We start from the raw sequence: 21574 nt of genomic DNA on the forward strand, positions 1-21574 counted from the left end.
GAAAATTATACAAATTTTGTTTTCCATTCCAACACAAAACAAAAATGATAAAGAAAATAAAGTGATATCTCCCCGTTACTTTCGCAATATTACCAAACATGGGAAATGACTTTGGAAAATACATAGAAAGTGATTTCCCCTCAAATTCGTTCCATTAACCAAATGGAGCCGTTAGAGTTTTGTTTGACATAGCGCGAATATCATCAAAATGTGTCTGATGAGTTACCCTTACTATGGTTATTTTATTATTAATTCTTCTTACTCCTTGATTCCACGTGCTGTATTTGATAAGCTCCAAATGTTCGTGCTAAAATCATACCCGACCCCATGGCTAGAGATGAAGCAAATGGAAAATTGTTGCCCGCATCTTGAATAGGAGTTTGTCTATTATCAAATGGATTAGCAGTTAAATATGGTAGATCGGATAGCAACCGGGCTCCATTTTGGATGTGCGGTTTTTAGAAGTGCAGCCAAGCCAGTAACATGGGGAGAAGCCAAGGAAGTTCCAGAGTCTATAATGTAGTTGTCGTATAGAGGAAACTCCAACCATTGCACATAGCCTGCTGGTTTATTTGGAACCCAAGCATCCAAAATCTGTGACCCGGGTGCCATTACGTCTGGCTTCACAATGCTTTCATAAACATGTGAAGGATCTCGTGACACATAATAATACGGCACGATTGGAGCACGAATATTTGCTCTTGTAATTGTTTCTCGGAAGTACTAACGGACTCAGAATTTTTTTAGCAGAAGTGCAATTTTGAAAGGCTAAAAACTCTTTGTGAATTGAACATCTAAGGCCTTTTACTTAGATTGATCTTAAGTCCCTTCATTTATTTATATCATACATAAAAAATTGTTTTATATAAAAATATTGACCAAGTATGGACAATGGTTTTTTGAAATAATTATTTTCTCACGATAATTTTTGGCAGCTTTTATTCCTTACACATCAAATAAGAAAACTTGATTTTATGGGATTTTATTATGAAGTATATATTGACTTAATAAGCCATCATTTTTAGCCTAAATCGTATTTTGCACTAAATTTTTTTTTTCATATTTTGATTTGGTGGGAATTTGATTTTCTAGTATTTTTATTTGAATCCAAATGAAGGGTACTTCTTTATTAAAATTGTAAACTTAAGTAAATGAATTAATATAAAAATAAATGGAGTAATATAAAAATAAGATAATCTGTGCACCACCACCAGCTGAGCAAAGAGACAATTTGAAGCACATACAATAATCTTTCTGACAAGAAGAGGTGCAGGTCTCTTTGCGCCTTAATAGATCCGCCACTGACCATACCGGCCAAAATCTAGAGATTGTATTCTCCATTCCTCGTTCCTTTTTATTTTTGCACAAGACTCAAACAATGTTCAAAATTCAATATTGAACCCTATTCATACCATTATTCAGATAAGGTGACTGCGGTTATCTCGCCGCTAGGTTCTTTTACTGACGTGGGATTAACTAGCATGATCCTTCTGTGTGCACAGATAATGACATTTTCCGTCTGCCTTCCTGCCATAGCCTGCAACCCATTCCAAGTACCTCTCCACAGCTTCCAGCCCACATAGCTCCTTCACAACAGGCATGGTAGCGGGAACATCCAACTGGAAAATTGATGCTGATCCATCTAAGCCACCCCACTGAAGAAGCTGTTTTCTTGATTCTTTAATTGCCGCCCTAGTAGCACAGTGAACTGAAACTGCAAGCAGTAATGGTGGCTCACCAGAAGCTGCACAAAAAACATGTCAATTTGAATTGCTAGATCTCTGATTTTAAAAAACCAACGGCTCTCTTTCATGAGTGTATTTTACAAGCTGGGATTTTTGAATGTTAAGCAACTTGAGAACCTAACTAGAAATTTAAAAGAGAGATTCAAAAATAAATGAACAATGTTTTTAATGTTTTCCTCTACAAATCTCTTCCCTGCATGTTAGAAGAACAATCCTACTCCAACAAAGGTACCAAATTCTTTTACACGAAGGACCCATTAAGGAAGGGCTCCTCTAATATAATGATACGATTGTAACAGAAAATAGACTCTGGAACCCAAAATATAAAAAATTTATTTGAAATTTAATTTGTTTTCGAGTTTGGTGTGGGGCCAATTAAAGAGGAAAAGAGAAAGAGAGAAGAAAAATATTGTGGTCCAATATTTCTCTCCCTCAAACATTCTTTTTTCTGACTCTTCTCTCTGACACAAACCGAACTATAACAATCTAGAAAAACTAAAGCCCCTTCACTAACATTTTTGTTTAGGCTTTCAGTTAAACGTAAAGAAGGAAAACATAGAGGAAAGTCAAAAGAGATAACATATGTTAATTCATAAGATGAAATATAAAAAGGGGTTTTTAAAAGCCATTCCTTAGCTATATTTTTCTATTAGGACTAGTCTCATTCCTTTGACAGTTCCAATTTCAGTCCAATTTGACTTCTGAAAATGAACTGGAAAACCCAATCAATAATTTTAAAGAAAGCTACAACTATACCAAAAATCTGAATCCTCTGCTAGGATTTTTATTCTGGGATTTGCTTAACTTTTAATATACATAGCATTCCACTTTTTAAATTCCATAATAACTTAAAAATGAAGAAATTAAAAAGTAGTATGGCATGCACAATTTATTCTTTTTAATTTCCAGTTTTTTAAAATTTCCGTACTTTTATTCACAGAGAAAACTTTTCTGGTACTATCAGTTGTATCTAAGTACAAGTCTGCCAGGCACAGAGTGTAACTAACGTAAAAGGTTTCAGCAACTTTTAAATGGCATACCTTTCGAAGAGAGAACACGTTTTCTGTGATGCCCACTGTTCAGTATTTCAACATTGAACTGTTTGGGTATGTTGTCCATTGAAGGAATCTTATACGTCCATGTACCCTTCGAAACCACCAATCCCTCAGAGTTTGACAAGTATTCTTCAAGCATGAAAAACCCAATTCCTTGAACAAAAGCACCTTCTATCTGCAATAAACACGTAATCCTAAATTTTATTAAACCACATAGACAACACACCAGTGAAATGACATTATGCAATATGAAATATTATGAATGAAGACTTGCAAAATAGAAGGTTCGGATCATTGAAATATAATTTTTAGTGGGCCCCACAAGGTGTCACTCAAATAAGATTATGCAAGGGATCCCTCAATAGAAGGGGACTAGGGCATAATCTACTGAAATTATGCAATATGAAAAATTCTTCTAGGTAGAACCTACTGACATTATGAATATGCACCGAGTATATGGGACAAACATCTACTGACAGTTCTGGCCCTGAACATTCCCCATGCAGGATCTTATACCTTTGACTGCAACATATAGCTAGTAGACTCTAGATCTTAATTCAAAGAAAATTTGGAGTGATGCAAACATTAGAACTTTATTTTTGAGTAGCATATAAGTTTAGTAATGCTTACCTGTCCTAAATCTACAGCAGGGTTGAGACTCTGACCACAATCGTAGATCATATCTGATCGCAGAATTGTGGTTTCTCCTGTCAGAAGATTTACCTCCACCTGTGATAGTTCATTGTTATCCCTATAATTTTAAATGATAGTAATTGGTATTCATCCTGATAGTATGATATTGCAGTATGACTTGCCCTGCAGTATGTAAGCATACCCTGCTGAATTCAAAAGGCGCAAAAGAACTACAATATACAAGAATATGAGGAAGCAGTAAGACTGTTAAAGACAAACTTGCCTCACTCACAGCAGCGCCATAGTTAAGGTATTCCATGGAAGCAAAATCGGGGACAAAATAAGAACTTGCTGATAAGTTCACAGCTTGCAAGGATGCCTGCATTTTGAAAGAAGAATGATACAGACTGTAATGATAGTCTATATCAATTTGGGAATAAAGGAAAATGCAAGATAGAGAGTTATTTCTGTGCCTTCAAAACCTATGAACCCACTGTCAAATAGTAGTTGTAGAAAGTTTAGAGTGTTTTTAGTTGTTGATGAGGGCAAACTTGAAACTATGATAAATTTCATTAAATACATAAGACCACAGAAGTTTTCAAAATCTCCCTCTTACTCTTCATAGCACCCTAAAAAAAGGAGTATATCAATGGAGATTTAACAGCAGCACCCTAGAACAGTGCCCTATGATTGTAGGGTGTATTGTCGCCACCTACGGTGCCTGTTTTTGTTGGATAGCTCGCCATGAAGAATTATAATGATTGCTAACCTGATGACTCAATGAGTGATTCATAGTTCTCATTTGTACTCCCATTAAAAACTTTTGGTTCGTCTTCAGTTATTCTGTCTGGGGGATTAGAAGTAGTGTTTTGTGTTATCTATCTTTTTTTTTTTTTTTTTTTTTTTTGGAGTTTCTTGGGTACTTCCAGAGTTAGTGTGTGAACTTTTGTTGGAGTCCCATGGCAGGGTTTTGCTAACTTCAAAAACAAGAAATTAATTAAGTGTTAAAAAGAAAACAAATTGAAGAAACAATAAATAAAAAAGGATTGCTATTTACACTCCCAAATATCGCATGCACTTCTCTGGGGGACTGCAAATAACTCTGGTATTATCGTAGTGTTATTTGCACTCCCACAAAGCAGTGCAGAAGTGCAAAGAAGGCCTCCCCAAAATCAAACAGAATACCTGTTGGATAAGCGTCTCCCAGTTAGTAGAGCCCATTTTCTCCTGCAATCTTTCCTTGAGAGTAGCTAGCCTCTCAACCAAGATATTACAGCATAGTCTAACTGCCTCGCAGCTTGATTCAGATGTAGTGCTCCCAGCAGTAAATCCCCCTTGAATTAAGCTCAGTGTATCAGATTGTACCACCCGTATTTTATCCAAAAGATCTCCACTACCATCACATTGAATCGAACCAAGAGCAAAAGCAGCCATCTGTTTTACCTTCGTCCAAAGCCCTTGACCCAGTTCAATTCCTCCAACTTCAACAGCAACAGACCCATCACTTAAAATGCTTACTTTTCCTGGAGTTGGCCTCAATGACACTTCATGCACTATAGGTACCCTAGAAATTCCTCTTTTCTTCCATTTATTACACCTATTAAATTCTTTTATCATCTCAGTCCTTGGGTTGAAGCTTGAAGACATGGCCAACTTGTCCCATATCAAAGGTATAGTATACTCTAGAGGTTCACCAGCGCTGTGCTCATAAAATAAATCAAGGCTGTACTGTGTGTGAAGATTTACACTTCTCACAGAATCCACTTCCATAGAAAGAGTAGATGCTACATGTTCAATTACAGCTTCAGCAATAAATGACCCCTGCACCTCCCCAGGGGCCCGCATAGCAGACCTACTCGGAGTGTTTGTTTTGCATACCTTTATATCAAAAGACAGAGCACCCCAGTCATACTTCTTAAGTGCACACACTATATTGCGTGGCAATATTGGACTTATATCTGGGGACATGCCAGCATTGATCAATATATCAAGTTGTAAAGCTGTAATCTTCCCATTAGACTTGAATCCCACACTGTAAATTATCTTCATGGGATGCCTTCCTCCTGCCATTATCATATCAACCTGGCGATTGAGATACATCCTTACAGGTTGGTGTAATTTCTGTGCTGCAAGTGCACATGCAGTTGCGACCTAAAATATCAGAATAGCAAAATAGACCTTTAGCCTCTATTTAGTAAATCAACTCATGAAAAAAAAGGCAATAAACATAGACAGATGATGTACTATTATGTGTGTTGATAAGAAACATACCATTTACATACATAATCTAAGCTTTTATCATTTTAATTTTGGGTTCTTATCTGATGAATTAGAACATATATGTCTAAATACGCCTACAACATACTTAACATTGTATGTCTAAATGCTCATACAACATATATATATATATATATTTATATATATTGCATCAACAAATTTCAGCTAGTTGATAATACATAAGCTAATTCTCTAGTGAGATTCATATTAGTTTGGACCCTAGGGTGTTGGCTAGTTGTGCATTAAGACTATTTAGTATCTCTAAATAACCATCTCACATAATGATAAATAATAATAAGAGCCTCAATTTCTCTTCTCCCTGTTGCAATGCATGTAAACACATTAAACAAAACAGAAGACAATGACTGGATTTTCCAGTAGAAATGGAGTCAATTAAATATAAATGAATTAGTTATCAAATGTGGGTTACGTGTTGTTGCTGAATAACTCAATTTACTTGTCAAAACTTAAAAAAACTGAAATCTTATTTTCAAGTCCAATAATCAATTCTGATAAAATTGTTGGCTTAACATATATTGTTTGCCTTAGTCCCTGACAGTTTGGGTCCAACAGTTGTCCAACATAGTATCAAAGCTGGTTGTAGGTAAGGTTGGAAATATCTGTTCCTCATTCCCAACTTGTTTCTAAATTTGTAAGGTACATGGTGGGACTGCACCTGTCTGTTTCTCTCTATTTGTACCTCTCCAGATGCAAGATAGGAAGTTGTACATGCAGAGGATGTTAGCTTAATACACATTGTTGGCCCATTCTACAACAGTTCTTTTAGGGTTCAGTCGTCTAACAAAAATATCATATTCGTCACACAGTAATAACAAGTACTTAATCTAAACTAAAACTCAGCAAACCTCAGTTATAATTTAGATAATCTGTCATAGAGATGGAATATAAAAACTCCTGAAAGTAAATACTCACAGGCATGGCTTTTATGGCCTTTCCACCAAAGCCACCTCCAACCCTTCTTGTAATTACACGAACATTATTTTCAGGAATACCAAGACATTTTGAAATGACAGAGTGTGCAAACTCAGGGCACTGAATTGAACTGTAAACCACCATGCAGTTGTCTTCATCTGGTACAGCAAGGGCAGTTTGAGTCTCCATGTAGAAATAGTATTGCGAACCAAGTTTGATCTGAAAGACAGGTATGCATGGATTTGTAAATTAGTGGATGATTCTACAAAGATGTTGAAAACCAAGCCAACATTCTCTGTTATACTCATTTTCTTTCCCCATTTCATATAATCTGTTCTTGTATATACAAATAAAACCAAGGCGAAAAGTTGAATATCCAGTATCCAATTTACTAGGAGCAGGGGAGAGTAACCCGGGAGTATTGGGATGGAAAGGGAACCAGGAAACAAAGAAGAATGTCATATAGATGTCAAGTACCTCAGCAGAAAGAATCTTGTGATCAGCTGCGGCCATTCCATTTGATATGTCACCAACCTGTTTTGGATAGATGAAAGGAGGGACCTCAAAATAACTTGATTTCTTAACAGCCTCTTCGACAGATAGAATAGGTGGTTCTATGCCTTCCATTTCATAATCAACCACCACAAAGTTTGCAGCCAAATCTGCATGTTTCTGTGTATCTGCAACCTATAAAATTTATTTTGATGAGTAAACTCAGCACACAATCCCAACAAAGAAGAAAAAGCATTTGTCTGTAGTTACATTATGGGTAACACTTTACATTCATTCCGGCACTAAGCTTAATACAGACAATAACAGAATCATGCAATTACCACGAAAGCAATTGGCTGACCAGCACATTGAGTAAGATCATCAGCAAACAGGGGTTCGGTACCAAACATAGTCTTCGACCCCACGTTCTCCCCACTGTTGGGGATATCTTTAAAAGATATCAGTGCAGAAACTCCATCTGGATGTGGTTTAGGTTTGAATTTTATTCCCTTCACTCTGGCCAAAGGCTTTGTACTATAAATGAACGCTCCATATAAGCAATTTGTCGGAGATGGAATGTCGTCTACATAGACTGCCTCCCCTAGAATTTGATTTTCATGAATGAGATAAGTACTTTAGTTGTCAAGAGTTAGAAGCACCCAAGAAAACATATAATTTAAAAAAAAAACTGGAAAAGATATGGAGTCAATGGAATCAAAACAGATCATGAAATGGTTTAAAGAGAATAATGTAACCACTAAAAACTGGAAAAGATATGGAGTCAATGCAAACTCACTGTTGTCCTGGTTGGTAAAAAAAATTCAATAACTATTGCAAGCCAGGAAAATAAAAGGGTCAAACAAACTCAGTGCCATAATCCACAGACAGAATCATTTTAAAATGAGACATTTATATAAGCACTTGTAAATTTATAATTCAATTTCTAAATACTTTTAGCTCTCTAAAATGACTGACCAAGAGGAAAGAAGATAGCAAAATATATAAGCAATGGTATTTTCATGAATAATACGTAGTGCGTCCCAGTGTCCTTAATATAACTTCACTCCAGAGAAAGAAAATCCAGATTTTTCTATATTATCAGGTCTTAAAGTGAGTAGTCAAGATTAAGTTTCTTTATAGATTTCACCATTACCATCACAGAGACCATAAAAAGAAAGCTAGTAACTAGACATCCTCATAATCATGTGAAGGAACAAACCTGAAGCTTGCAAGAGAGCTCCAGATTTTGTAATTGGCTCACCAACTGGATAATACTCTGTACTCAATCCAAGCACCTGTTTAGCAGATGTGACAACAGTTGGAATCTTACATCTTTGGTTCTTTTTTAACATAGAAGAATCCGCCGAAAAATGACTTTCCAAGAAACCATTGGAAATTTCAGATTCAGTGTCAATTAACGGGCTAAAGAACTCGAAAAGAAAACCAGTAGCCAAGCTTGACCTGTAAGCAGGACTCATGGTACCTTCTTCGGGAACCACAGTAGCTCTAACTAACTTAATAGCTTCATACAAAACACCAGCAGTCAGAGTTTTTCCAGTTAAAAATTCCTCAACCTTTCTTGCTCTAATTGCATGTTTAGTTCCATAAGCACCAAAAGCCAGACAACAGTGCTCTACCATAATTCCATTAGAAATTTTACAAGAAGAAACTTCAGCTAAGAAGGCAGCATGTAAATAAGGCAACGCGTTTCCCAGGGGTCTGGGTGTAGCTCGATAGGTTTCAAACAGCAATGTTGTGTTCGTTTCTGGAGAAACTTGTCTGACTGCTTCCTGATGTGGGATTTTAACACTTAAAAGTACACTTTTTGGATCCAGTGGAGGTCTAGTCAGAAAATCCTCCAACTTAATCATTTCAGATCTAGAACCATTCATTATACCTACCTCTGAATCCACAGCAAGAAGTATCGTAGCAATATCTGAAGGAAAGCATTTTCTTTGTGCCATCACCAAATTCCCTCCTATACTAGCTGTATTTCTGAGAAAACCTGAACCAATTTTCTCCATATGATTGGCAATTTTATTTAACACAATCTCACCTCTTGATGGAAATTCACCTTTGTCTTTCTTCCTCAACATTTCAATAACTTCAGATATTGTTAGAATTGCTCCAATCTCAACCCCTGTCAGATCCACCTTAATCATTGACAACTCAGGAACATATCTGAGATCAATGTATCTGTCAGAGCGTTTTAGCTCCTTGTAATACCCCATCCCAGTGTTACCAACAACTAATTTCATCTCATTTTCATTACTAAAATCATTAGCTTTCAATAAGTTTTGAAGCTCCTCAACACTAACAGGACTGTACCAACCATATCTCTTTGAATCCAAAAACATGGAAGACCTGATTTCGTTTCTTAAGAACTCAGGAAATGTACAGTTCTCAGCATCATGATTATATAGAGGCAAACTATCTATCTTTACTTCCTTACTGTCGCCCTTTCTCCAAAAAGAGTTGAACCCCAAGTCCTCCATATCAACATCTGCTGCAAAACTCTTACAGGCATCAGCAATGGATCGATACCCAGTACATCTACAGAGGTTTCCTGCAATAGACTTTTCAACTTCAGAAACAGTGAGTTTGGAGAACCCAGGAGGTGGCTCCAGTCGATTGGTCTTTTCAGCTTTGACAAGAGCTGCAAAGAGTGAAACACACATGCCAGGAGTACAAAAACCACATTGAGAAGCATGGAAACCAGCAAACCTTTGTTGAATAGGATGGAACCCATCTTTACTATTTCCAAGTCCTTCGGATGTTGTAATTGAACATCCATTTATACTGCAAAGTAGAGTGAGACATGAACTTACATTAAAATCTTTCACTTCGTCAACAACAGGGTCATACTTGGACAGTAGCACAACACAGGCACCACAACCACCTGCAACCATTTTTACAGTATATATTATATAACTAATCCAATTTTATGCAGATGCAAAATCCAACATACATAAAACCTTTTGAAAGTTCGTAACCCAAATTACAACCTGATCTAATATGATTATTACTGAACACCTGAAATTATAGAATCAGCAGCAAGAATGAAGGCTCTTTAAACATCAATTGGTCACCATGAAAGAAAAAAGTGTTCAAAACCTCCCAATCATTCAAATTTATGAGGTGATTAAATTCAACTTCTGAAAACTGAGAGAGAGAGAGAGAGAGAGAGAGAGAGAGAGAGAGAGCAGACCTTCACCACAACCGAGCTTGACACTTTTGAAACGAGTCTGAGTACGCAAGAACTCAAGCAAAGTAGTTGAAGGGTCAACACTTGGGAGCTCAAACCTCTCCCCGTTAACTGCAAAAACCAGACAACCTTCTCTTTGGGCCATTTGTTAGAGTCAGAGAGCCAGAAAGCTTCAGAGGCAGAGCAACAAACTACAGAAGATAAAGTACCCATCACTCCAAATCTATCGAAGATGGAGAATGATGTCACAATCACAGAAATCCAAGTCAACCGCTAAGTCACTATTTTTGGAGTATTATCCTAAGCAATCCATTTTTCTTTATAAGAATCGTCTCTTTTGAAATGTATTAACGACATTCCAACTGTTGGTCTTTCAAGTTTCTCCGGTTTTATCTCAAACCGCATCATCATAACTTGTCCAACCGGACCGTGGCCACCTGCACTTTTTATGTTTGGCTAGATGACCTCTCAATCTAATTCAAGCTCTAAGAGCACCTCCACTCCACTCCACTCCAAAGGGTAAGAGGCAAACGTAAAGTTTGTCACTATTTATGTAAATAGTAGCAGAAGCAAGGGCAAGACAAACACAAAATTTGTCACTATTTATATGAATAATAGCAGCAATGACAAGGGCAATTATTATGGAAAATATGCTGATATAAGCACTTAACACAACTTTCATTTCCAAATCATCATTTTACAAATCTTATTCTGACATAATCATTGAGGACTTGAAATTACCTAATTACCCTCTATATAAAATGCATATCTATGGACCCTTTATCGTCTCTTCTCTGAGAAAGCCAACTTCTCCCAACTCCTCTTCTCTCTCTCTCTCTCTCTCTCTCTCTCTTCCTCTCTCATCGCTTTCTCTCTCCATCGACCACCACCACTCTCTTTCTCCCTCTGCTGCTAAAACCTAAGCAGTACTCTCTCCTTCTCTCTCTGCAGTCGATGTTAGGGTTTGGTGAAGGGGTTCTTGAAGGTGAAAGAGAGGGTTTCTCCGTTAAATGCTCTCTCCCTTCAACAATCTCTCAGTTCCCTCTGTTTTCATGTCTTCAATCGACGTCTTTCTCTTCTCCTCTGCTCCTTCTGGGCCTCACAAAACCCTATTTCTTGGTTTCGGTTCCGACTTTTTTCACATACTGCCTCCTCATTCTCAATCCTCTCACAGGCAAAATTCATGCTTTTCTTTAGGTGTTTTTGGGATTTCCAATTCGGTTCTGTGCGCAAAAAATGAGTGATTCTAAGGTGGGTTTTGTATTTGTTATTGACTAGTTTGTCTTTTTGTATGGTTTTCATTTGAGAAGGATAATTTCACTAACCTGTGACTGATTTTGTGAAGTTTAGTAATTAAAGAGATTGGAAATTTCGGTATTGTAACTGTGAATTACTTCATGCTTGGATGAAACTTCTATTGGTCTGATTGATTTTGCTCTATGGATGATGAAGTGCCTCAATTTGCTATTTGTCATCGTGGATTGGTTCGTTTGTGATGCGTGTTTTCAGTTCCATTTTATGATGCATATTTAGTGTGGGAATTTATTGTGGTGGCAATGGCTATTCCATTATAACACAGCTTTACCCTCACTAGGCCCTAAATTAAATTAGCTGTTGAGTAATAATGCAGAAGTAAATTTGTTGTTATCATTGCTGTTTCAGCATCTAGTAGGATATTTTTCACCGTTGTAGTCTTATGGTTCATAATGTGATTTTGAAATACTAATGTACATTGGCGTGGGATTTTTCTCTTCCTTGTGCTATAAAACCTGCTAAATTTTGTTGTTATTCCTTGTTTGCAGCTATTCGTTTTTTGGGTCATTCTCTGAAGACGAGATCAGGTCATTGCTGCAAAAGCAATCACCTGGGAAGGCTGAAAAGCCTTTGGAAAAGAATGTATTGCAGTTTGGGTCTATAAATTTTGTTACTAAAATATCTTCGGGTGAATGTAATGGTGAATCAAGCAGACCACAAAATTCTGTGAAAGGGCTCAGCAAAGTTCAGCCTTTAAGTTCACTTAATAAGCAGAATGAAGTGGAGGCTGTAAAAGCAGCAAATGATAGTTTACCAGCATCTTTAACTACTCCTACAGAGAATGGATGTACTGATAATTATAAAAATGGTTCTGCCCATAGTAATGGCGTGAAAGAGGCGACAATGGATAATCTTGATGTAGCTTCTTTACCTTTATCTAATAACGAAGGTGGTCTCTCCAATCAATTTTCAAGTCTGGAATTGCAGAACAGAGAGCAGAATGGTCGTGTTGATGATTTATCAGCTTCTAAGGTAAAGGGGGAACTACAGAAGTGTTTGAATGGGCCTGTTACAGTTTCTACGGTCTTGTTGCCTCGTGGTTTAATCAATTCAGGGATTTTGTGCTTTCTCAATGCAACGTTACAGGCTTTCTATCCTGTTCTCCTTTGTTCAGCTTCTGCAGGAATTGAGAACTCGCAAAGTGCCTAAGGTCTCTATCTGTAGCAATGGGGCTGGACTAGTCAAAACTGGTGCACATCCTATATTAGATAACTCTTGGGGGGGATGAGATTGTTTAAGGGGGAGTATAGGGAAACTTGGAGAGAAGCTTTCTCTGTTTTTAACCATTGACCATGTGAAATATAAACTTGCGGGAAACTCCAGGGAACTTAAGCTCCTGTGGCATCCTATCAAAGTTTATAGGATAGGGATGGCCAGTCATTAGCTTAATGTCCTACCCCTTAGTTTGGCATCTTGATCTTGATCTTGGTTTTTCTTTCTTTTTTTCCTGCAGAGGAAAGACGAACTTTTTTTTAGAGAAGGGTGGGTGACTATCAAAAAGCATTATGTCAGCCCTCCAAGATGGTGGAAAACATTTCATCTTCAAGATGGACGCAGACTTATAGTCATCAATTTGTTGCAACTTCCTCCAGCATTATACTGAAATGCTGGATTTGGAATCAAATTTCGTTACTCTTCTTTGAGCCAGCAATTTTTAATATTGTATTTCAAGGGATATATATGATGTCATAGTCTGACTGAAAGTTGTATTAATTTATACCGAGCCGTCCTTAGGTTGGGGTGGTTATCATTATCAGTAAAGAATTTTGTATCTATAATTTAAAATTGCATTATAATAAGGTGGAAAATGTGAAATGTGCATCGTATCTCAATCTCATCATTGTGTTTGCAAAATGATGCATGCCTCAGCTACTTTCAGTGTCAAGAATGTCTCCAAGTTCATAGGGTATGTATATCATTGGCAAGAAAAATGTAAGGGGAAATGTCTGATATAATTATTTTCTGTTTCTTTCTGCAGTTTTGTCTTGGCAATTTCTGTTTCTTTCACCTTTTCTTTTTAGATTGCACAAGAAACAGAAAAGCCGAGCCCAACTTGTTTATTGTATTTTTATTGCTTTTGTATTGCTTGTCTATTGCTATTTTATTGCTTGTCTATTGGTAATTTATTGCTTGTTTATTGCTATTGTCCAACTTATTATTGTATTTTTATTGCTTGTCTATTGTCACTTTATTGCTTGTTTATTGCTATCGTATTGCATGCCTGTTACCACTTCATGATCTACGTGCCATTACTTTTGTATTGCTTTTGTATTGCTTTTTGGTTGGTTTTCTTAATTAATATAATTTGTTGCAGGGGAAGCAACTATGAGTTTATTTATATTAACGAATCACATTCTTACAATAATAAATAATCAATAAAAAAGCAATAATGGAATCACATTCTTACACCAATAGCTGAACACGAATCAATCATATTGAAGAGATACATGTACAGTGCTTGTTGTGCCTTATTTATATGATAATGAATAATGATCTAGCATTTTCCTTTACAAAATAAACTTATACAATCAAGTGTTTTCTTTTACAAAATATCCTTATAAGTTCATTCAAAAGACAGACTTGAAAAAACAGTTGATAAGAAACAAATATAAGTGCAATAACCAGGCAATACCACAACACAACAATGGCAATACGATGACAATACAAATGCAATAGGGGAGCAATACAATGGCAATACAAAAACTCCACATTCCCACTATAATTTCATTCCATATTCCCACTATATCTTCATAATCTACAACATATTACAAAAAGGACACGACGTCCTTAATGGAATCACATTTTACACTCCTACATCGTCAAAATACCCTCGACCAAGGAATGGGCGGAGAGGCTTTTGTAAAAGTTGAGGATGTAAAAGATGTTCTTGACTAGAATGTGGATTAGTTACTGGCCAAAGGCTTCTTAGGAAATTATTTTCCTTTCGCAACTCTCCAAAAGCTAATCTAGCCTAAGGGAAAAAACAGAGTCAGAGATACATAGGCATAACTAGTGACACTTGAGTACATTATGAATGCAAGAGAACTCAGATAAATCACCATTATAATTGTCCTTCATAGATTAGGCCTAACTCTATCTCAAAGCCTTAACATGTTGGTGGCAAGTGGTTCAAGCTCCAACCACTTTGTGAAATTAACCAAAATTAAAACCACTCTCCAAAATTGACGCTTTCTCATCTGAAATTAGAAAACTAACAATATTGCTAAAGACGATTTTATTTTTTCCTGCATGAGTAAACAGTGCGGATTGAGATGACAGAGATGAAGGTATAATGATCTTCCTCTATGCAAAAAATAACAATCATATCTGTTTTTGCATAGTGATTTTTATTTTGTGTCATTTGAGCATAGAATCCTTCAGGATCTTAGTAGAGTTCTGATAATTCCTTGTGATATTCTGAGACCACAATTGAACTTCATAATTTAACCCAAAATTTTCATAGAAGTGAAAGACACATACCTTGACGGTGACATAACCAGTTGGTATCAGACCAATTATGGTTGCCAGGAAGAAAATATGATAGGGTGCATCCACTATTGGTGAAGCAAGATTAATAAATGTGTTTGGCAAGGTGGGAGTCAATCGTAGAAACAACATGTAGTTCAAAAGTCCCTCTCTTCTCTTTAGCCACCTGGAAGAAAAAAATAAATGAATTACTCCTATTTGTGAAGTTAGTATCAATGGGAGATATGGAGACATTTGAATTTACCTGATTTTGGAAAACTGCAACTTGTCAGGCTAAAGAGAGAAGACAATGGGCCTCCCTATCAACTTTGACAAGAAATAAGAAGAACATGCACTAGCAGTGGCATTGAAAACCACCAAAGCTACACCTTTGAAAACCCCAAAAAGGGAACCAGCAAGCAAGAACATGAATACAGTACCAGAGGCAAAAACAAAAGCAAAATAAATAAACCAATCAATGCCAAACAGTCATTGCAACGAAGTAGGGACAATGTTTTTGTGGGGTAAACAGTAGCAGTACAATATTTTTGTGGTTTGGAAGCCACTCTCAAGATTCCATCAACCAATCTGCTGCACTGTGCTGTCAAAATTTTCAACGACAACGAATGACCACAAAAAATGCTCTTCATTTCTTTTCTTTTTTAATTCTTCCTTCACTTCTCTATTTATTAATGTCTCCTTGGATTTGTTCCAGGGTTTTCCCTTTTGTTTCCGGTACCATCAAGATCACGAACAATATAGCCAGAGCATTGATGGCTGCATACAGAATGAAGGTACCTGAAAATAGAGACATGTAATGAGTTATTACCATGTATAATCAGATTTGCTTTTAACTCTACTAAATATTACTCTCTAGTTTTTATAATAAGAAAAGGAAAAGGTATTTACCATAGGAGCTCCAACTGATCATAAGAAAGTTGAAAGTGTAGGAACACAACCATGCACCAAGCCAGTTCACTAAAGTTGCAAAGCTTCTAGCCTGCCCTTCAATATTTATAGCGAATATCTGCAGCAGATGGAAATTTATTCAAACCGGTGACATGATCGATTACGGACAGTTAGATGAGTAAATGTTGCAAATTTTATATACCTCAGACATCACAATCCAAGGAACTCCTCTCATTCCTATTGAGAAGGATCCTATATATATATATATATATATATATATATATATCTGAATCCAGAAACAAATTGTTAAAGAAATATAAGAGAAAAAATGGAAACTCAATGTTAAAAGAGAACGACCAGCATGCCAGTTACAGCAAGTGTGGGAGTTGCAGTGAGTGCCAATTCATGAACCTGGTTCACAAAGAGCATTTCGTCATGTTATTTCGATAAACCTAAATAAAGAGACGTTAGGGTGTTACAAGAAAAAAAAAGTGGGTTGTGTTCCAATTATCACAGGCAAAGATTCTCTTGAGTTTGTGAAGCACTAGTCCTCAAGACAACTAGTTGTAATATACATTACTAACATCTCACAACAAAGGCATACATTAGATTTAACATCTGCAGTGAGAGGGAAGACCAGAAGAAAAGCCCTTAGATTTAAGCAGTATCATGACTTGAGGTTTCCCAAATTTAGTTTGGGGCTTGAATTTCCAACAATGACAGAGTGCAGAGAAGATATTCGATACTATGCTAATAGTTGTCCAGGTTACTAAGTTTGTGAAGAAAGAACCTGGTAGGCACAGAATTAAATGCAATGGAAAATCAGAGAAGGGTCCTTGTCCTTGGGTAGGGTCCGACTGTTAGAGTGAAGACTTTTTTAGGAGAGCACACATGTGGGAGAGAGGAAAGAAGCAGATTTGTAACTTCTAGTTGGTTAGCTGCAAGATTTGATGAGGAGCTTAGGAAAAATCCTAATATTTCAGTGGTAGATTTCATGGCATTGGTAAGGAAGCATTATTTCATTGATGTTACTAAGGATCGGATTTATAAAGCAAAGCAAATGGCTGAAGAGAAGATTCAAGGGTCAATTGAAGAACAATATGAAAAGCTATGGGACTATTGTTAGGACATTAAGAGACAAAATCCAAGTAGCACCATCCTTGTGAAGACAACTTTGAGAGGTTTTTCAGACAATGTATGTATGCTTTGATGCTTGTAGGAGAGGATTTTTAGAAAGTTGTAGGACAATAGTGAGATTTGATGGTTGCTTCATCAAGGGAGCTCATCTAAGTCAACTACTTACTGTTGTTGGGATCAATGCCAACAATGGCATATTCCCAATAGCATTTGGTGTGGTGGAGATGTAAGATGACAGATGGAAATGGGTGGGTGATCATTACAGGCAAGCAAAAAGGCCTAGGAAGAGCAATAGAAGACTTAGTGCCAGCTACTGAGTACATACATTGTGTCAAGCATATCCATGCAAACTTTAGAACACCTGGTCACGGTAGTTGGCTTTAAAATAGAGATTATGGGCTGCAGATAGAGCCACTATAGTTCCATGGTGGGAAACAGAGATGGAGAAGAAAAGAGATTTGTCTGGATAAGCTTACAGATGGTTGGAAGATAGGCCTGCAAGCCATTGGAGCAAATCACATTTTAAAATTGGGCCAAAGTGTGATATGTTGTTCAATAATTTATGTGAGTGTTTCAATGATGCTATTTTAGAAGCTAGAGACAAACCAATATTGACAATCCTAGAGAGATTAAGAAATTATTTAATGTTGAGAATTTCAAGGCAAAGAGAAATGCAGTGGACTCAGAAGGTTGGACCAAGGATTGTAAAGATAATGAAAAAAAAACCTTGAATGAGAGTGGGTCATGCATTGCTCAACATGCTGGAAGAGGAAAGTATCAATTTATGCACATGTTACTGTGGATTTGAATAGGCATACATGCTCATGCAGGACATGGGATCTATGTGGTCTTCCTTGTTGCCAAGCACTAGTTGCAATCTCAAGGCAACAGAGGAGTCCCATGCAATTTTAGAGATGCATATGATAGAGCATATGAGAATTTGATATCCCCAATGCGTAATCAAGACTTACGGGTGAAAATGTTGGAATTTTAAGAAGGTTTTAAAAATTTAACCGTTTTATTTATTTAATTATTTTAGTTGTTTTATTTTATTTATTGTGGGGGTTATAAATATTTAATTTTTAGATTTTATTTCTATATTGAATGCCTTAATTTTCTAGTTTAATATGGTGAAGGTTAAGGCCACTCCTCCTTCACATTTGAAAAATCACAATTCACCATCAGAATATCACATACCACAAACTAATTCTCTCCTTTTCTACTTATATATATATATATATATATATATATTCTCTACTTTATATTATTATTTTGGCAATGGTTCTATGACTTGGCTACCTATATCCGTCTATGAATGTGCTCATAGCGGATCTTAAGTTTGTGTACAAGTAAGCTGGAAGGCCAAAGAAATCTAGGGTGAGAAGGACATATGAGATTCCAAAAAGTGCCACAAAATTGAGGAGGTATGATATCGTAATACACTACAGAAGATGTGGCCAAGAAGGGCATAATGCAACTAATTGTGGTTGAAAAGATGGAGGGCAAGCTAGCAATTCACAAAGGCCAAGGCAAGTTGCAAATAGGCAAGATGCACCTACCGAACTTGCAAGAACCCAAACTGTTGCTAGCCAAACTCCCCACTCCATACCAATGAGAAGGGGTATGATACTGCTTGGTATTGTTTGATTTTATACTTGGTATTATTTGATGTTGCTTGATATTATTTTATGAGTCTTGGTATTGATTTTGGCTTTACTTTATGGTTTTATGCTTGGTATTATTTGATGTTGGTGAATCGGGATAAGGCATGTAGAGGTAGAGACACTTCAACTGCAAGAATAGGAGGGAGAGGCACTGCTCCAAATGCAGGACTAGGAGGGAGAGGCACTGCTCCACCTGTAGGAATGGGTGGGAGAAGCTTAGTTCCAAGTGTACAAGTGAGAGGGACAAACCGCCAACCAAATGCAACCCAACCTACGATTTTTGTGTTTGCAAGTGGAACACAGGTTGAGTCAATAGTTATCTGTCAATCCCCAAAGTTTAAATCACCTGCAAAGAAGGCAAAGCCTTAGAGGCCATGACAGTGACCTTGTAATGGTGAAACTGTTTGATAATGCAACTGCCTTGTAATTGTGAACTTGTTTGTTTTGGCAAGACTTTTGTAATTGTGAACTTGTTTGTTTTGGTAAGTCTTTTGTAACGCTCTGCACTTGTGGTTTTTAACCATTCCTTTGTAATGCTCTGCACTTGTGGTATTTAGCAAGTCTTTTGTATTTGTGCTATGATTAAGCACCAATGATATGGTATGCACTTTTATACTTCAAAGTGTAACATGCAAACTCAGTACTTTTTTCCAAATAACCAAAAGGTTTGGTTTCTTTAAGACCTCTTTATACTTTGTCTTTCCAATTGCACCAATATGGTGAAGTTTTGCATTGAAAGTGTGATATCCAAATGGTCAGATATATTCAAGCCCAACTGCTATGAGTACATCAAATCGTTTCAAATTGCACCACTTCATTCAGACCTAGCCAAATTTTTTATACAGGAAATGGCATCAAATAACATATACAAAAACCCAACAACACCACTAACACATATTACCCAAAACCCAAAACCACAAAATACATGCCCTCAAACCCTTTTATCACATTAGTTCCAATTTCAACTGTTTCCCATCCCTGCAATTTGGTTTCAATAACACAGAAAGGCCCAAAATTATCATCACAATCAAGCAGCTGCCAAACGAGAACCTAATCTTCTTTACTTTAGCTCTTTATAACTGAAGTTCCTCCTCCATGGTTCTAATACGCCTTAACAGCCCAAGAATGACTTGCTTGGAACGATCGCACATTTCTGGGGCCCACTCTCACAAATCACACCGTTGACCTCTCTGTATCAGTTATGGAATTGGATAAAAGAAAAGAAAAAATTAAAATAACCAAAAGCATCATAAAACTCACCCCATATGTGCCACAAACATAGAACCTTGTTCTAGGGTTTAAATCTATCCGCGATGTCCTTATTAACGCCTCTTTTCGACATTTACAGTATCTCCCCAACACAGGTCCTCCATGTTCACTTGAGGTCGATGTCTCACGCCTCATCTCAGCACCACTACTGGTCTAGGTTACAAAATTGGGAAGGCACTAGACATCTTGACAATGAGTGAAAACTTGTGCCTCATGTCCTTCTTTCCCTAACTTTTTATCTCTTGGATTGGATCTATAGAGAATACAACGGGTGTGGAAAATTTGGATTCATTTTTTTGAAAGGCTTAAATGCGGTTTTGCCCCCATGAACTATATCATAATTGTCAATTTACACTCGATTATTTTTTCGGTAATTAAGGATATGAATTTGTTAAAAATAGTCAATTAGGTCCCTACCGTTAGATTTTGACTAATTTCATCAATTTCTCCATTACTCTTCCCACGTGAGGGACGGACTCAGGATTTCAAAATGGGGTGGGCTAGATTTACCTTATTAAACTGTTAGATTTTAGGCTTGGCTAAACCCTTAAGTGAGGCTTATAAAATTGTTCATAAATATATAAAAATTTAATTTAAGAACATATCATTTCTATTTTATTTGTTTAAAAGGCTTATTTTACACCAACAATGCTAGTTAAAGTCTACTATGGTAAACAAAAATGAATTAAGAGAAAAGAAAATTCATAAAAAAATTTATCATCACAAAGATAGAGTCACATAGACACACACAGCACCCAGAGGTAAAACTACAATTATCCAATTAGTTTAATTGATATTTATGCTCTAAATAAGCTTAACATTAACACTATAAGAAATATAATTAAAAAACCTCACCTGGGCTATAGCCCAGGTTGTGCATGTCATCGGTCCGTCCTTGGTGATGTGCATGCAACCCTTTTAAGAAGGGCAAAATCACCACTTCACCTTTCACTTGTCACTCGTTGCTGGAGGGATTGGGCCAGCTGGATGGGAACGGGAGAGAGAGAGGGGTGGGTGTGGGTGGCAGCTAGGGTCTGGGGTGGGTGATGGGTTGGGATTTTTCGTTTTTTAATTTTCAGATTTATGTTATTATTAGTGTTTTAAATATTTTAGTTTTTAATAATAATAATAATAATAAATTTAAATAGTAAGTCGCATGAATGACACGTGACTTTTTAGACAGAAAAGTGAATGAAATTTTATAAAATCTAACGGCTGGGTTGAAATTGGCTATTTGTTTTTCTTCAAGGACTAAATTGACTGATTTTTTAATTCAAGGAGTTAATTACAACAACTGTCATAGCTTAGGGGGTAAAAGGACTGAAAACCATATTTTCTATTTGTATCCCCTTTGTATATAAGTATATATATCCCTCCTATAGAGAAGAATATACATATCAGCTTCTCTCTAATTACTTTTGATTTAAGTTAAAAGATTTTGTTTTCATCATTTTGGTCTTGGAAAGTTTGTTTCAA

At 36.6% G+C, this 21574-nt stretch overlaps 2 protein-coding genes across 7 annotated transcripts; one reads left to right on the plus strand and one right to left on the minus strand.

The window, feature by feature from the left end:
• Nucleotides 1–1148: 1148 nt before the first annotated feature.
• On the minus strand, nt 1149–10784 carry LOC117630916 (abscisic-aldehyde oxidase-like). 6 transcript variants are annotated; one of them, XM_034363779.1, is made up of 10 exons: nt 10344–10772; nt 8355–10034; nt 7477–7736; nt 7121–7330; nt 6644–6862; nt 4619–5584; nt 3717–3812; nt 3431–3529; nt 2786–2975; nt 1149–1744 (listed from the first exon to the last, which is right to left on the minus strand). In XM_034363779.1, exons 1-10 carry the CDS (start codon nt 10483–10485, stop codon nt 1473–1475), a joined length of 4134 nt encoding a protein of 1377 aa, XP_034219670.1. In that variant the 5' UTR covers nt 10486–10772; the 3' UTR covers nt 1149–1472. The 6 variants fall into 6 exon arrangements, 4 of the variants coding, with proteins under 4 accessions (XP_034219670.1, XP_034219672.1, XP_034219671.1 ...); XM_034363781.1 differs by lacking the exon at nt 10344–10772 and having other exon boundaries at nt 8355–9791; nt 9964–10034; XM_034363780.1 differs by lacking the exon at nt 3431–3529 and having other exon boundaries at nt 10344–10773.
• Nucleotides 10785–11964: 1180 nt separating this feature from the next.
• On the plus strand, nt 11965–12803 carry LOC117630306 (ubiquitin carboxyl-terminal hydrolase 24-like). The gene is made up of 2 exons (XM_034363047.1): nt 11965–11972; nt 12143–12803. The coding sequence occupies exons 1-2, from the start codon at nt 11965–11967 to the stop codon at nt 12801–12803; spliced, it is 669 nt and encodes a 222-aa protein (XP_034218938.1).
• Nucleotides 12804–21574: the final 8771 nt, after the last annotated feature.

This window comes from Prunus dulcis, chromosome 6 (genome assembly GCF_902201215.1).
Source record: "Prunus dulcis chromosome 6, ALMONDv2, whole genome shotgun sequence".
NCBI classification, from domain to species: Eukaryota; Viridiplantae; Streptophyta; class Magnoliopsida; order Rosales; family Rosaceae; genus Prunus; species Prunus dulcis.

Coding starts and splice junctions, on each gene's coding strand:
- LOC117630916 (XM_034363779.1), bottom strand. CDS start 10,485: ATGGCCCAAAGAGAAGGTTGTCTGGTTTTTGCAGTTAACGGGGAGAGG. Junction 10,035..10,343: donor CAAGCTCGGTTGTGGTGAAG/GTCTGCTCTCTC, acceptor AAATGGTTGCAG/GTGGTTGTGGTGCCTGTGTT. Junction 6,863..7,120: donor ACAAGATTCTTTCTGCTGAG/GTACTTGACATC, acceptor CCTGTCTTTCAG/ATCAAACTTGGTTCGCAATA.